Source organism: Castanea sativa, chromosome 7 (genome assembly GCF_040712315.1).
Source record: "Castanea sativa cultivar Marrone di Chiusa Pesio chromosome 7, ASM4071231v1".
Lineage (NCBI taxonomy): Eukaryota > Viridiplantae > Streptophyta > Magnoliopsida > Fagales > Fagaceae > Castanea > Castanea sativa.
The window spans coordinates 10786349-10804090 of NC_134019.1; the positions used below are offsets into that span (position 1 = coordinate 10786349).

At 32.4% G+C, this 17742-nt stretch overlaps 1 protein-coding gene across 1 annotated transcript; it reads right to left on the minus strand.

Annotated features, from left to right (window-relative positions):
• Positions 1 to 4407: 4407 nt before the first annotated feature.
• On the minus strand, positions 4408 to 5247 carry LOC142643680 (uncharacterized). Its single transcript, XM_075818382.1, has one exon. It carries the CDS (start codon positions 5200 to 5202, stop codon positions 4528 to 4530), a length of 675 nt encoding a protein of 224 aa, XP_075674497.1. The 5' UTR covers positions 5203 to 5247; the 3' UTR covers positions 4408 to 4527.
• Positions 5248 to 17742: the final 12495 nt, after the last annotated feature.

Below are 17742 nucleotides of genomic sequence, written 5' to 3' on the forward strand. Positions count from 1 at the left end.
TATTTTCCTGTGCCACAGACACAAAGATACTACACGGTTTAGCCATAGCCTTAGGTCATGGATGACGAAAAACCAGTAAAATAAAATTGATAGGATACAAAGGTGGCTCTTAAGAACACAAAGGAATTAACTATTTCAAGTCTCAATAACATAGCAAGAGATTTTAATATTTTCCTGTGCCACAAACACAAAGATACTACACGTACGGTTTAGCCATAGCCTTAGGTAATCGATGACGAAAAAACAGTAAAATAAAATAGACAGGATACAAAAGTGGCTCTTAAGAACACCAAGGAACTATTTCAGGTCTGAATAACATAGCAAAAGATTTTATTATTTTCCTGTGCCACAAACACAAAGATACTACGTACATGGGTTATTAGCCGTAGCCTTAGGTCATGGATGACGAAAAAAGAGAAATAATATCTAATCGATAGGATACAAAGGTGGCTTAAGGACACCATGGAACTCTTTCAAGTCTCAATAACATAGTAAGATCGAGATTTATAACCCATTTGGTTATGTTGATTTAGTAACTTTGTTAAAATGCTGTACAAATATGTATGGGTAAAAAAATATTGTAAAAATATGTGTTATGTTGTTTAAATAACAAAAACTATTATTTAAACAACACAACCAAATAAACCCTCATTTTTTTGTGCCACAAACACAAACACATGCATGGAGAACATAAAAAGTTCCCAACACACCAGACACGATTTGGACTCCAAGCTAGTTAGCAAAGAATTCAACAAAGTCGGCATCTAAATTCTAAAGTCACTAGTTCTCGGCACATATATATTTCAACAACTAACAAGAAACTCTTTCGACATGAGCTGTGAGCAACGTGAAGATTTGGTCAGTCTCACGTTGTTACAAGTTTAATTTTTTAAGCCTTTTGTTAAGGAATGTAGCGCACAAGTTAGCTAGGTAAGGTGTATTCACACACTTCACAAATATAAGTGGGGATCAAGTTTCCAAGAAGGAGTGTCGCACATATATATACACTTAAATTAGGTTAAAATAGAATTTCTATTTTGTATAAAAAAAGAAAGTAAGGTGTATTTAATATTTAATATATATACACACACAAACCCTTACACCCATTCAAGATCTACAAATTATATTTTCATACGCACTTTGCTGAAGATTTTGGCTTATAGTAATTTATTTTAGACATGGATATGGATTTGTCAAAAGTTTCAACATTTTATCATCCAAAAACAGATCAAAATGATTTATATAAATATATATATATATATATATATATATATATATATATATATATATATATTGTACGCTACTATACTGCATCTTGCGCTCCATCTCTTATTGGTATTTGATTGCATCATGCATGTTCTAGTATATATATCTAATGCATTGTTAAAAAATAAAAATAAAGAATATATCTCATGGATTATATATACCTCTTCTCTCTTACCAAAAAAAAAAAAAAATATATATATATATATATGTACGTACTATGTATATGTATGTATGTATGTATGTCCACATACGACTCTAAGAGTGTGGATATAATATATTGGATGTATAAAATTATTATTACCTTTATTCGCTTACAAATTTTATCCACTTTATAAGGAAAATGTTAGAATCATAACTCTTGTTACAACTTGCTCACGTGGTAAGTCGTAAGTGGTAGAATTGTGAACTCACTACTTTTACTCCACCATTTACGACTTGTCATATGAGTAAGTTGTGATTCTAGTATTATTCTCTTTAAAATTTTGAGAACATCTTTTGTTTTCAAAATAGTAGGACATGGCTAGATCAAGGCTAAGCTCTTGTTTAAACCCTTCAAGTTACCTATGGGGTTAATCATGATGGTAATCTTTAGTATATAATTAATTAAATCTATTGATTCACTTCATTTGTTTAAACCCTTTAAGTTACCTATGGGGTTAATCATGGTAGTAATCTTTAGTATATAATGAATTATATCAACCGATTCAATTCATTCAATTATATAGTTGAATAAGATATTTGAATATAACCATCATAAAACTAAAGTGCAAATGTCATAAACATGATAAGTTGATAGCCGTCACATATGTATAATGATTCATCGACTCAAAGGCAAGGAGAGATCGATATATATGATCAGTCTTCATTATTTTTTGGGCTTGTACTCTCTCATTGTTTTAATTCAATTCATATGTGGATCCATTTTATCAATGAGTAATAATTTTGTAGTACAAATACAAGTTGAGGTAAGAAAATGCTAATAGGTTTTCCATTAGGAGTGAAAGCTAAAACCAGAAAACTTTCAGTGAACGGTCGATGCAAAAAGTCTACTAACTACGCTTACCCTACACAACTCCTGCACTTGCTGTACTCTTGACTTTATAATGACATGAAGAAGAATCCAAAGATCATTGTTGAAGCCGCCAGGGGCCACTCAAAAGCATAAAAAATGGTTTACTGATGTTGATTTGCAGGTGCTGAACGTGGTCCATTCATTAGATGTAGCTTTTTGCTATAAAATTTTATTTGCTTATATATTTACTAAAAGTTTATTAAATTAAAGTAAAATTGCACTTAGACAAAAAAAAAAGGTTTTTAAAAACATTTACATAAGCAAATAAGCTAAAAAAAGGTAAATGAAAATGTACATAGTACATACTAAACAAATACTTGTTTAATTATAAATTAAAATCCTAAATATCCCTCAATTCTAGTATCTACAGAATTCGCGTACAAATCATGTCAAATTGCACATGGGTGCTCATTTGGGAGAGTTTATTTTTTACTATAATAGTTAATTGACTTTTTTTTTTTAAAAGTTCGATAAGCATATAATTATTCCTAAAAAAAATAAAACTTTAAAAAGTTATACGTAAGTCAAATAAACTAGAAACCAACAAAACTGAAAAAAAAAAAAAAAAAAAAAAAAAAAAAAAAATAATATATATATATATATATATATATATATATATATATATAAACAACTCTGAGAGATGAGTAATAATATTTATAAACAAAGTCACAGCCTGAATATAAATGTTTAACAGTATTTAAAAAAAATAATAATAATAATGGGTAGACTCAGTCAAAAGGCGTAGGCAACGAAAGATTTCAAATTGAAGAGGCAAAGTGAGGATAGACTTGGAGTAAAAGAGGGTTTTCTATGATGCCTGAAGAAGCAGAAAGCTACAAAAACAACGTGTCCTCTTTTGCACCCCAATCCTCCGTTCCGTTTCTCACTCAAGTCAAGGTTTTGACCAGGATACCATTTAATATGGGCAACACTGAACCATGGATAATGAAATTAACTTATTGGAATGGTATTAATTAAGAAGACCAATTAAATTCCAAGTTAGCTGACTATATATATATATTCATGACGAAATGCTTCACCTGCACTGATCTGATTTTGGAACTTTCCCCATGTTTAGATGGAGAGAAATGAGTGTGTAGTAAAATATTAGTATATTCTAATTACCTCTTCCTCTGTATTCTCGCTCATTTTCCTCCCAAACATACTTAAGTTTAGAAGGTAACCCACCGCAAATGAATTTCAAAACAATAAATCTAGAGATGCAATTTTTTTTTTTTTTTTGCTAGCTTCTTTTATAAGTGTTAACGTGGATCTGTTTCTACCTTTTCAGTCAAAAAGAAAAAAAAAAAAAAACGTGTTTCTGTTATGCTTGGTATGATGTTATTGGAAAATTTATATAAAACCAATATTGATTTTATCATAATTTGTTAACCTTAGCAAATTGTGAAAATTAAAATATTGTGAAAAAAAAAATTTATTCTTAGTATTGTTCTTTTTAGAATGGATTTTTTTAATTCAAAATTACCACCATCTAATTAAGATGCATAAAGGGTTGTGCCTTCAGGGTAGAAATGCTGCTACATCAGAAGAATTTCATTTTCAACCAAACCAATACCCATGGCTATAAGCATTCATGTCTGAGATGTGGCTCATGTACCATCTCACTAAGATTCACACCATACGTCGTAATTAGCACATGAACAGTAAATTTATTAATTTTTTTTAAATTTTTTATAAAAAAAAAAAGTGGAAGAAACAAGAAAGAGAACAATATGGCCTCCTTTGAATTAGCTCAATTTTTCAATATTGTAGTAGAAATATGTAGAAAGCTTTACCAGATGATCGTGTTATCTGAACGGTTAAAACTCTTTCAACTATATATATATATATATATATATATATTCTCATTTCTCATTAAATCTTTGCACTTCCAGTCTTGAGTGAGATTCATGAGGTACACGAGACTTTCTCTGTTAAAGCATTCTATCTCTTCAAAACAAGATGTACATAGGTGGATATAAAAGAACTCATTCACTTGGAGAGAGAGAGAGAGAGAGAGAGAGATAACAAGAAGAAGATAAATGAACTATAGTATAATGCATCTAGTAGCTGCAAAATATATCTTATTTTCGTGATAGCATTAAGCATAAAACTTTACATAGCTAGATATTGGTGATTGATGAAGATCATTCTAAAGATCAACAACTAATTTTGTGCACCATTTTTCCTTAAACAAAATAACCACCATTCCTATCATCATGACTAGAGAAAGAATTCATAGTTAATTCATGGAAAGAAACATTATCTTCCAATGCAAACCCGTTAACACCCTCCATGTTAAGTCTAGAGTTATTGCTAGACGTAGCCACAAAAACATCATTATTAATATTGCCAAACGAGTACATACTTTGCTGTTCTTGTAGTTGTTGTTGTTGAAATTGTTGGTGCTGATGACGCTCTACAAGTTGATGATGCTGTGGCGATTGAGATTGTTGATGCTGATAATAATAATTGTTACCAAAAGGTCCCATTACCGAAGTTACAACTCTTTGATTTTCTTCTCTCCCTTTTCCAAAATCTAAGTTGACAGGACCTCTTTGGTTACTAAATGAAATGGATGCTCTAGGACAACCAGTGAATTGTTGCACCAAGGCTCTAAAATTGTTGGTATTAGCATTGAGTAGGGTTGTGGGGGTTTTCTTTGAAGCTCTAGACCTCCTCCTGATTGGTTTTGATACACCCTTTGGAGTCAATTGACCATGGTTTCCACTTGAACTATTTGGGCTCACCATGGTGCTATTTGTGACACTTGTTGTGACTGCCATAGGATCCGAGAATCCATGATCCATGCCTTGGTCATAGAATTGCTCCAATTCACTAGAGCTAGACATGGTGTTGCTCATGGTTTTTTGAGTGTGGATATATTCACTCTCTACCACTCTTCTATTTGGTGTGAAAGAAAGAAGCACGTTTGGCTCTACTACTTTTATAGTGACATTTGGTCAAAGTAAAACATGCTATTGTCTAGTCTTGACCATTCTTTGAGAGAGACACATTGAGAATTAGGACCAATTTGAACATGCGTTGCTTCCTGGAAACAACGTCTGTTAATGTCAATCAGATCAGCACTTAGATTCCAGATGGGTTATCTTTGAACCTTGTGAGATTGGTCTTACCTCCTTAATTGGTCAAGTGGCTATTAAATTAAATGGTATACAACAGACACAAACAAAACGCCCATGTATTCACTTTGGCGTACTGCTTTCACACCCATAAATTAGATGACACCAAAGTGACCAAACCCATGTTTGTATCTATCAAACACTTGGTGAGCTATTGTGTGATTCTGATTCATCCAAAAGATAAAATAATGACAATAATGAGGTACACTTCTCTCTGTGTTTTCCTGGCTGTGTAGGGTTGCCGCCTTCTCCTCTTATGATTTTTCTTTTAGCAGAAAAAAAAAATCAATAATATTACACATACAACAAATTTTATAATTTTTTTTTAATTTGTTGAAGTGACATGTTGTGATTAATATAAACTGTTATTTTCACTTACGATTATCACAAACATCAATTTTATTATATACCGATCATAACCAATCATCTCAAGAGTTGTGACAAAAATTACGAAAATTGTTGTGGCTTTAGACTTACTAAAATAATAATTGTGTGTGTGAGAAAGAGTATTTATTTTATCATTATCAACTTATCAATGACCATCTATTAGTTTCATTTTATTAACATTAAAGATTTATTATTTAAATTAAAACATGTCCGGGGAAAACTATTAATAATAAGTAGTGAAGGAATCCATTACTCACCTTTATAGGGTATTTTATAATAAAGAAAAAGTCTCCAATTTAGGGGATTTGAAAAAGAACTTTGAACTTGGGTGATGGGTTGTATCACCACGCCTTCTTTTTCCATTCTTATTAATGGGAAGCCTTCTGGCAACATCAGTCCATCTAGGGGGATTCGTCAGGGTGATCCCTTATCACTATACCTGTTCCTTTTGTGTGCTGAGGGTTTTACTTCAATGCTGGCAAAGGCTGAGATGGATAGGCAAATTAAGGGTGTGTCTATTTGTAGAGGGGCGCTAACAATCTCAAATTTAATGTTTGCAGATGACTCTATTCTCTTTTGCCGAGCAACTACTGGAGAGGTGCAGGTGATCAATGAGATACTACAGGTTTATGCTAATGCTTCAGGCCAGTGTTCTAGTATGGAGAAGTCATCGGTTTATTTTAGTAGCAATATCCATGGCAGCCACAGGGATGAGATTGTGTCACTCTTGGGTGTAAAGGAGGTTGAGCAATTTGACTCTTATTTGGGTCTACCAACATTGGTGGGTTGAGCAAAATACCAAACTTTTTCTTTCTTGAAGGACAAAGTTTGGAAAAAATTGCAAGATTGGAAGGGGAAGATGTTATCCAAGGCAGGGAAGGAAGTGCTTATCAAGGCAATTGCTCAAGCTATTCCTACTTATACCATGGGGGTTTTTCAATTACCGATGAAATTGTGTGATGAACTAAACTCCTTGTGTGCTAAATTTTGGTGGGGGCAAATAGGCAATGAAAAGTGTAAAGTTTTTAGACCCCTGTAAACTAGATTGTTTAACCTAATTAATTAACCAAGTGAATACTTAGGTTTATTATTTAGAACTAGATTAAAACAATAACAATCATATCATGTAAAACAGCGGAAATATAAAGAACACAATGATATGATGACCAAGAAAAACCAAATCGGTAAAAAACCTAGGAGGATTTGACCTAGCTATCCTCAAGGTAAAACAGCAAATTTACTATGAAAGAATTGAAGTTTGTACAATAGCGACTTAGACCACTAACATCCTATTGCTACCCACTAGTAGAAAACTTACTGACACGACCACGTGCAAGCTCCGAGTCCACAGACTACTTCTTTCTTTGGCCTATGCAAAACACAAACACCCACGTTTGTGACTTTGAGATCTCACTCAAAGGTTTAGCAACACAAACTCTCCTGTTTGTGACTCCAAGACCACCCTTGAAGGTTTAGATCATTAGCACCTTTGATGACTAGAGAAGGCAGCAACTTCTACAACACCGGATCTTAAGATTCTTCAAGTGATAACACCGATAGAAGATATGAGAGAGCTTTTTAGGAACAAAACCCTAAATACAAAAGAGGCACACTCTTCTCTCTCTCAAAAGCCTTATAAAAACGTGCTTAGGGTTTCCTTTATATAGTGGGAGAAGTAGATTAGAAACCCTAATGCTTAATGGGCTTGAACTGCTGTTTGGACTTAATTAAAATTCTACAAATACGACTTTCGATCAGTTGAGCCTGTCTTTCGATCGATCGAACCAGATAGTTTTTGAAATCTTCTTTCTGCAGCTTGTATGTTCTTATGTGTTCACGATTTGTCAATTTTTCTAAACTTTTAGAACCTAACAAAAAGAAAATTCATTGGAAGAGTTGGGATTGTTTAACTCAACCAAAAAAGGAAGGGAGCATGGGCTTTAGAGATTTGAGGTATTTTAATCTTGCTATGTTAGCCAAGCAAGGTTGGAGGTTGCTGAAAAATCATGAGTCTTTAATGTTTAAATGCTTCAAGGCCAGATATTTTCCTTGGTGTAATTTTCTTTATGCGAAAGACTCTCCAAACAGCTCCTTTGTTTAGAAAAGTATGGTGGCTGCCTTACCAATTTTGAAGAGTGGGTGTTGTTGGAGAGTAGGGAATGGAAAGTCCATTGTGGGTACCAAGGATAAATGGATTCCAACCTACCCTTCAAACAAAATTCTACATCGAATGCATGGAATGGAGGAGGGCCGGAGAGTATCAGATTTGATTGATTGAGACCTTCATAGGTGGAAAAAGGAAATCATTATGGCAAATTTTAATCGGGAAGAGACTGAAGCTATTTGCAAAATCCCTTTGAGCCGAAGGGTTGTGGAAGATTCAGTGGTATGGCTGCATAATAAGAGGGATGAGTATTCGGTTTGGTTTGGGTACCATCTTGCACGACAAGTGTTGAGGAAAGCTAGTTGGGCCGAATCATCAAATAGGAATGGATGGCAACAGATGTGTTGCAAGTTATGGAAGCTAAAAATACCTGGGAAGATAAAAAATTTTGGCTGGAGGGCATGCCATGATATTCTTCACACATGGATGAGTCTAGCAAAACACAAAGTTGTTCCGAAAAATTTGTGCCACTGCTGCCAGAGGGAACCTGAGGATGCTATTCATGCTATATGGGGGTGTGGAGTAGCCCAAGATGTTTTGGCAGGAAGCCTCACCGTGTTGCAGAAAATTCAAACTAACCATTTTGATTTTATGCAGCTTTTTGAATCTTTGGCGGACAGGTTATCTACAACAGAGATGGAGCTATTCTTTGTTCAAGCTTGGCTCATATGGAATCAAAGGAACGTGGTTGTACATGGAGGACATATGAAGGACCCGCAGTGGTTGAATAATAGAGCAGTTGAAATGTTAGAAGAATACAAGAAAGCTCAAGCAAGTACTGTCATCTCAAATGCAGCACCAAGAAGCAGCAGCTACTGGCAGCCCCCTGTGCAGGATGTTTACAAATTAAATTTTGATGCAGCGGTCTTCTCGGACATTAATTGTTCTGGTATTGGGGCAATAATTAGAAACCATGCAGGTGAGATGATGGCTGCTATGTCAGCAAATGGAGAATATGTGCTAAACAGTAATGAAGCAGAAGTTTTGGCGTGTCGCAAAGCCATGGAATTTGCTATGGAAGCTGGATTCTCAAACCTGATAATTGAGGGAGATAATTCAAATGTCATAAGAGTAGTTTCGACATCTGCAGTAAATATTCATTGTATGAACATGTCGTTGATGACATTAGATCTTATTTTTTGGGTTGGCAATCGGTTGGTATCAGATGTATAAAAAGGGAAGGGAACATAGTGGCTCATTCCTTAACTAGATTTGCTATGAACATTGTGGATGTTTTGTATTGGATGGAGGATGAGCCCCTACCTACTGTAAATGCTCTGCATTATGACTGTTTTCATATTAATGAATGAGTGAATCGTCCGTTTTCAAAAAAAAAACTTTGAACCAATAAAATGGTTTTTTTTTTTTCATACAAGACATTTTTAAGTGCAACACTCAACATATATAATGTTAATGTATTGGGAAGCGGCGCTATGACTTCTAAATCTTGTTTAAAGCAAGGTGAGTGGTATTAGTATTGGGGTGTAAAACCTTCAAAATTACTATTTTACATTTTCAGAGGCTCAAAACAAGCTTTATCTGGGTTGCTATTATTGAAAAAAAATTAGTATCTATGAACTGTAAGTTTGTATATATACAAACTATTGTAGCATGCTTATAAAACAAAAATATATTATGTTATAAAGAAAAAAATATATATATATATTATTTTATTTGGTTTGTTTTAGAGGAAGATAAAAAAGCAGTGAAAAAGAGAGAAAAAGTTAGGGAGGAAGAAAGAGAATTGAATAAATAAATTAATAAGGTTGAAAGATATATAGGAACTGAGATATTGAGTGAGTTATAAAATAAAATGATAAAATAAATAAAATAGATTTTGAGTATGTAAAATAAATATTTGTTCAAATATCCAGATGCAAATGCTCAGGAAATTTATGAATTTAGAAATGATCAACCGTTTATGGAAATTTTCTCAACATTTACTTCTCTGTATAAGTCGGCCTAGATATTATCCCGGTTGATTTTATTAAACTCAAACATGCAATTCAATGTATTTATTTTTTTTTACGAATTATTTCGCATAAATTTTTTGTTATTTAAAGTTAATTCAACAATATTTTATATTTATATCCCCCAACTTGCAGTCTTAACACTGAATAGAATTTCATTCTCACAAAAAAAAAAAAAAACACTGAATAGAATTTGGTTGGACCTATTTATAACAATGATTTCTTTTATCATTTTTTATTCAATGATGCATAAAAAAATCCACTACTAATGACGATATGTCTAACACGTATCCACTGATCACTTACCAAACAAAAAAAAAAATCCTGATTATATCAGCATCGGTGTGAACAACAAGAAATTATATTTTAAAAAAGGAAAAAGAAAGACTTATATTCATAAATTAAATGTCATTTTTTTAGGGTCAATTTAAATGTCATTTAATTTGAAGAAGCGGTATCCAAACGGATCTCTTAGTATTACAAAGAAGGTTATTCTAATTTGAAAATGTCCCTATCCATACTTTTATTTATGCCAAATTTGATGAAAACAATGTAAATCAGCCTTAAAGTAAAGCTATGGTTCTCACAATGTATAAATACTTGTGGAGTGTAGAGAGCAAGAGTCGGAGTTCAGGTCTTCAGAAGGGAGTTTCACACATATACACTTAGATTAGGTTAGAGTATAAATTCTATCTTATATTATAAATATATATATATATATATATATATAATCTGTTTTAATTAATGACCCTATATATATATATATATATATATATATATATATATATATATATATATATATATATATATAAAATCTGTTTTAATTAATGACCCTGTGACAAAACTGTTCTCATGAGAATTTTCCTTTTTCTTTGAAGACTCTAAAAGGCTGACCAAACATGTTGAATAGAAGTTGAAGCATGAAATGTCTGTCCTACTTAATGTTCTATATTTGCTTGTTATCCTTATCATATGGACCCAAACTAAACCAAAATTTTCTTTTATTACATTAAATTTTGCAATTTTTTATTTTATTTTACAATCTGTTGATTGTTTTAGTTTTGTAACCTAGTGTAAATATATTTGTGATTAGTTAGTTCATATTCAAAAGGGAGCTTCACATATATACACTTAGATTAGGTTAGAGTGAAAATTCTATCTTATTTCTATATACACACATACATACATATATATATATATATATATATATATATAATCTATTTTAATTAATGACACTGTGACAAAACTGTTCTCATGAGAATTTTCTTTTTTCTTTGAAGACTCTAAAAGGCTGACCAAACATGTTGAATGGAAGTTGAAGCATGAAATGTCTGTCCTACTTAATGTTCTATATTTGCTTGTTATCCTTGTCATATGGATCAAAACTAAACCAAAATTTTCTTTTATTACATTAAATTTTGCAATTTTTTTATTTATTTTACAATATGTTGATTGTTTTAGTTTTGTAACCTAGTGTAAATATATTTGTGATCAGTTAGTTCATATTCGGGGTGTATTTAGATACCACTTATTTTGCTAAAAACTGAAAACACTGTAGCAAAATAATTTTTAAATGTGTGAATAGTACCATGTGACAAATTTTTAATGAAAGTTTTGTAGGAAAAAAGAGGTTTGTGAGTCCCATGAATAGTGCACAGGACCCACTGGAAAGCTGAAACGAGCTTCTCAAAACAAAAATGCCAAAATGCAAACCTTGAGAAAATCATCAGTATCCAAACAGGTACTGTTTGTTTGGTTTGCGTTTTGGATTCACGGGTTTGCATCTAGCTTCTTTTTTTTTTTTTTTACCAGCTCCTCTTGCACTGTTCATGGGACATGAACAGTGCAGTAAAGCAAAACTACGATAACCTAACAGTAACTCATAATTTTATTTATTTTTTTTATTTTAAATTTTCAGTGTTTAGCAAAATAAGAGATATTCAAACGGACATTCGATGCACTAGCAAGCGAGTCATTTATACATTTGCAAAGTCCAATGCATAGTGCATAATATAATCATCTTTTTATATTGGAAAAAGAATTTTACTAATATATGCTCTAAAGGCACACAATAATTTATTATTTTTAGAAAAATTTAATGTTTGCCCTAACTTTTTCTAAGTGCACACGTGAATTGAAACATTAGAATAATACACTTTCAAATAAGAAAATATGGTAAATAATTAGTCAATATACCGTACTAGTATAATTTAAGGACACTATCTAAAGCCTTATCGTCCCATAAAAAAAAAAAAACGTGCCAATCAGTCGTATCACCAATAAATGCCTTGCAAAGCAAGTCTATTACATGTGCGTTTTGACCAGAAACCATAGCACTCCAGATTCTTTGAACACTTCCCCCCTTTGAAGAGCAAGACATCCTTATCTCTCGAAAGTCACAGAAAAGAAAAGGGAAAAGCTCAATTTGACTTGTTTGTCATCGTTATTTCAACAACTTACTAAGGAAGATACGGGTGAAAAGTATTCATCTCAAACAAAAAATTTCAAAAATTAAAGATATAATAAAGGATATGATTAATAGCTGTCATTTGTTAAGGTATGAATTTTATAATACTATTGATCCATTTTTTATGGAAAGTTGAATCATTTTTTTTATTTAAAGAACATCTATTTATTAGTTTTTAGTTACTTTCATTATAAGTAAGACCTGTTCGAAACTTTCTTAACGAATACAAAAAAGCATCCAACTATCCGCGCTATGAAACCTGGACCAATGGCGATGGTTTCTAAAACACCAGAAATCATTGCTATAGACCCTACTATAATGGCCATTAACGAAGCCAAAAATAAAAGATTTATTCCAATTTGTCTATGAATATATATTAGGCCGTTTTCAAATCTCAAAAAAAAAAAAATTTAAATTATATATATAGAGTGATTTAGGATATATATTTATCTTATGAAAAATGAGGATAAAAAGAGTGATTAGGATTAAGTATAAATGTAACCAATTGTTAATATTATTATTATCTTATACAACCAAATAACGTTTTATAGTTGAATTAAATATTTTATTCATTTTTAAAATATAAAGCCAAATTTCATATCTATGTAATATTATTAAGTTTTAACAACAAACTCATGTTTTTTTTTTGGTATGATTTAGAAATATAAAATTTAAATATTTTATACAAATCATATGAGACAATTATAGATATCTAATTATCCTATTGTTTTTTTTTCTTCCTAAAAAATATTATCCTATTGTTTTTATAATTTTTATTTCTATTTCATTTTATTTCCTAACTTTTCTTGTCCAAAACGTTGCTTAATCAGGTAGTGTGAAAGAACAAATATGCTGATAATTCCCAAGAGGTACTAGGCTACTTGCTGATGATATTGAGTCAAAGATGGACAACTATAAACAATGATAAATGATTAACATAAGTAAATATTAGACAATCTTTCAAAGTGATTCTGATTAAGGATTTACCAACCACATTTGTTTTTGAGATATTTGACCAAGTTTTTGCTTCAAGCTGAAAATTCTTTGATTATTTAGCCGAGAAGTTGGGTTGATTTGAACATTTTTGCCACAATCTTCATGCTACCTCACGTTTGAAAAAGTAAAACAATTGATTCTTTCTCTAGAAGTACATGAAAAGAGAATTTTTAACTGAAAACAACAAGGGTAAAATATTTGTATAGCTCAAGCTACATGCGGAAACTATTTTCTGCATATAGAACAATATGATATTGATTCTCCATAAATAAATAAATAAAAAAGATATTTTTCACATATAGAACAATATAAAATTGGGTGCGGCTTCAATAAAATAAAATAAAATTGTATATATAGATCGGGTTTGATTAAGGAAAAAAGTTAGTTTTTGTTTTCTTATTTAACAAATAAGTCAACATGATCTACTCAATACATTTGGGAGCTTAAGGCAATAAAGTATAGTGAATTTTTTCAATATTGAAATATTAAATTACAATAATTTATTCGATTATATATATATATATATATTTTGTGAGGGTAAAATGATTAAAATATGTATTAGGCCTTGGGCCTGATTTGGTGGATTAAGCCTGTCTAAGCAGAGCCTTTGAGGCCCGCAAGCCAGTTCATGCTACAAAGGTTGAAGGAGCTGTCCGAGGAGGAGAATCTCCTCGGATGGGTCAAGTAAAAGTCATGGGAAATGCCAAGGTGTTTGGTGGGAGAATTCTGGAATATCTGTTGGGTAAAGGCATGACCCACACGGTTATTGGAAGGAAGAACATATGAGAAATATCAGAAGGGAAAAAGCTGCAACCACTATATTAAAGACCCTGCACCTACCTCCTTGGCCGCATTAATGGAGAAATGATCTCTGAACAGTAATGTTCAGCCTTCCAGCTAGTGTTTGGAGATTTCAAGAAGGTGCTGGATGAGACAAGTATCTAATTAGAAGATCTGTGTTACATGTGGAAGAAGAAAGGAAGAATAAGATGGATATAAAAGAACAAGAGAGGTATGGGAAGAGGGGGATACAAGAACGGTAGTTGTAAGATTGTTCTTAAGGAGAGAAAGGTAGTACAATTGGTCCTCGGATTACGTCCTCGGAGAGTTTCTTTGCTATTTCCATCTATTGAACACGCGGATAACGGCAATCTAGCCTGATTCTTCTCTTTATCCAACATTCATAGTCTAGGTTTTAAGCTCATACTCTACAAATTTTATTGTATAAGTCTCTTTGGGCCTGAGTCCGTCTAGTGATTGGATCGGGTACAAATTATGTACTTACATATATATATATTTGTTTAAAAACCATTCTTCTTGATTTTTGAGACAAAAAATTACTAATACAGTTTTTGTATCTAACTAGATTTATTAATAGCACTTTTACAAATTTTCAGGAAATTTAATTGTCAATAATTATTTGGCATATTCATGACATTTTTTTTTTTGTGTGTGAACTAATTTGGTGTTTTAATTATGTCGAATTTCTATTAGCTCAATCTTTTGCAACCTTCTTAAAGATGAGAAAAGAGTGCAAAACCCGTGTATGTTTTTTTCTTTAAAAAAAAAAAATTAGTTAGGATAAATAGCAAAATGCACTCTTAAAGTTTAGAGTTGCTTAAATTTTACATCTTGAAATTTGAAAAATTAGATTTCACACCATGAAATTTCGTTCTGTTAACAGAAAGTTAAATGTTAGTGACTTGCATATGTGACTGTTAACTGATACACTAGCATGCTGATGTGTAATTTTTTTTTTTGGCCAAATCAGCTCTCCAAACAACACCGTTTCAAAGAAATGGCGAAAATAGCAAATTAACCCTTAGTTTCCAACTATATAGTTAGTAGGCCCGGTTTCCAAACTATATAATTTACTAGCATCTCGAGCCTCAGAGGCTCGAGTTTGGGACCATAAATCGAATATTTGAGGCTCGGTTTTCCCAGTATGATGTGGTGTTTTATCCACATGACGTCCACCTGGAAATCAAGTCTCTAAGACTCGAGTTTTAAACCCAGTATTAGAGACTCGATTCCTATCGGAGAGTCCACGTAGACGCCACTTAGATCTCGAATCTTAGAGACTCGGTTTCCTAAAAGGAAATCCGAGTCTCAGAAACTTGATTTTTAGAAAGAGTCTTACCCCAGTCAGAGGTCCCATCTGTCACTTCCATGTCCCCATCTGTAGCTGTAGCTGTCTTTGGGTCTCTGGGGAATCTTCAGAGCAGACTGGTCTTGCTATCTCTTGTGAATCTTCAGAAAAAGAAGGCATGGTCTCCATGTCTTCAGAAAAAGAAGGCATGTCTTCTCTCAGGAATCTTCAAAAAAAGAACTGTACAGGAATCTAACCTCTTCATATTTCTTCAGAAAAGCAAAACCATCCCATATTCAATGAATGTCCAGCAAAGCAAAACCATCTCATACACATTCAGCAAACATTGCTCCTCTCTCAACTCTCACAAAGACATTGCTCCTCTCTTCACTCTCATACAATCCTAGTAGCATATTTACACATCCTCATGTCAGGTAAGGGTCTCCTCACTCTCTAGTTGGTTGTTTAGTGTATATAAGTGCTTTAGAAAGTGTTGTTATTTGTTTGTATTAACCACTATATATATAAATATTTTTACATATATATATTTATATATATATATATATATATCTATATATATACATATATATATATTTATATACATATCACTTTATATATATATATATATATTTATACATATATTTATATTTATATATATATATATATATATATATATTATTCATGATCTAGGAAGTCTTTTTGCTAGCTTTCGGTGAATTTATCTGCTTCATTTTCTCCATAATTTGTATTAAATTTGAGTTTGTATATCACATCTGGTATATTTAACTGTATATTAATGCCTTGATTTTGAAATTAGATGATATGTCTAATTTTGATTGCTCATGATCATATTTACATTAGTGTTTTTTTTTTTTGTCTGATGAACCCTTCTCTATGTTATTTCATTAATAGTAGTGTAATAGGGTATGCCATGAATTTTCTTGCACTGGAATGATGACGTTACATAATTGCACTCATTCATTTGCACATCCTCATGACTTTTGTTGTTTGGTTTGATATTTTTATCTATATTTTTGTTAGAACTGAGTTGAAATTTTGTAATGGGGGTGAGTTTTGTCTTTAGTTTTTTTATTTTTTTAAGTACGAAATGATAATGATTGAGTGTGTTTGTATGTGATGTGGGGTGAGTATATGCAATTGTGGGGTGAGAAGTTGTAATTTTTGTAGTTTGAGTAGATATTCAAGGTTTTGTAATTGATGTTAAATAAAAGAGATAAAATATGTCACTAACATATTATACTTTACTCTCTAATAGGTTCACAATCTTTGAAGAATATTGATATAAATGTATACTATGGTGGACCCCTTGACAATCCTGGAGAGATTGACGGATTCCCATTTAGAGGGCCGGGTATTGAATGCTACTACATGATGATACGTCGTAAGTTGAAGACGTTGGATGATTTGAAGAGGAAAATAATGCACTCATTGAATTTGAACCCTGCTTGGTATGACATCAAGATTATTTATCGTTACCCATAAGAAGTCCTTCATGAACGGATAAATTACGGGTATATGGCGATCAAAGAAGACAAACATATAAAGATTATGTTTAATCGGATCCAAAAAATGCCCCAAGTAAATGCTGCTGAGTTGTACGTAAGTTCGGAGCCGCTTGTAGAAGCTGATACTGAGGTGGTGCAACAAACAACTACGACTTTACAATTTACAGCCCTAGATGATGGATGTACTACAATGGGAGGGTATACAATGGGAGGTTATACGCTCCTATCTCAAGATCATGTTGCCAATACTGGTGAACCCCTCCATCCTGAAGAGACACATTTAGAGGAGGAAGACGAAGACGAAGATGAAGATCATGCCGCGAATGATGGTGAAAATATTGATGACGTGGATGAATACAAAGAGAGGATTGAGCGAGGCGACTTTGAGAACGATATAGATGACCATGAAGTCGTTCCCAATTTTGAAGAGGAAAATATGGAGTACCATGATGAAGGTGATGCAGATGATGATATTAGCATCCAGCATGATACAAATACGACCATTGCCTACAGACCTCCTGTCGACTCATTTTACGCAAATACTTGGGAAAATATGGTTGATCCTTCACGTCTTCAGATACCATTTGTTTCTACTTGGGAAGATGGGATGCATTTTCATAAAGGGTTGACTTTTGCAAATAAAGAGGCGGTGAAGCGTGCAT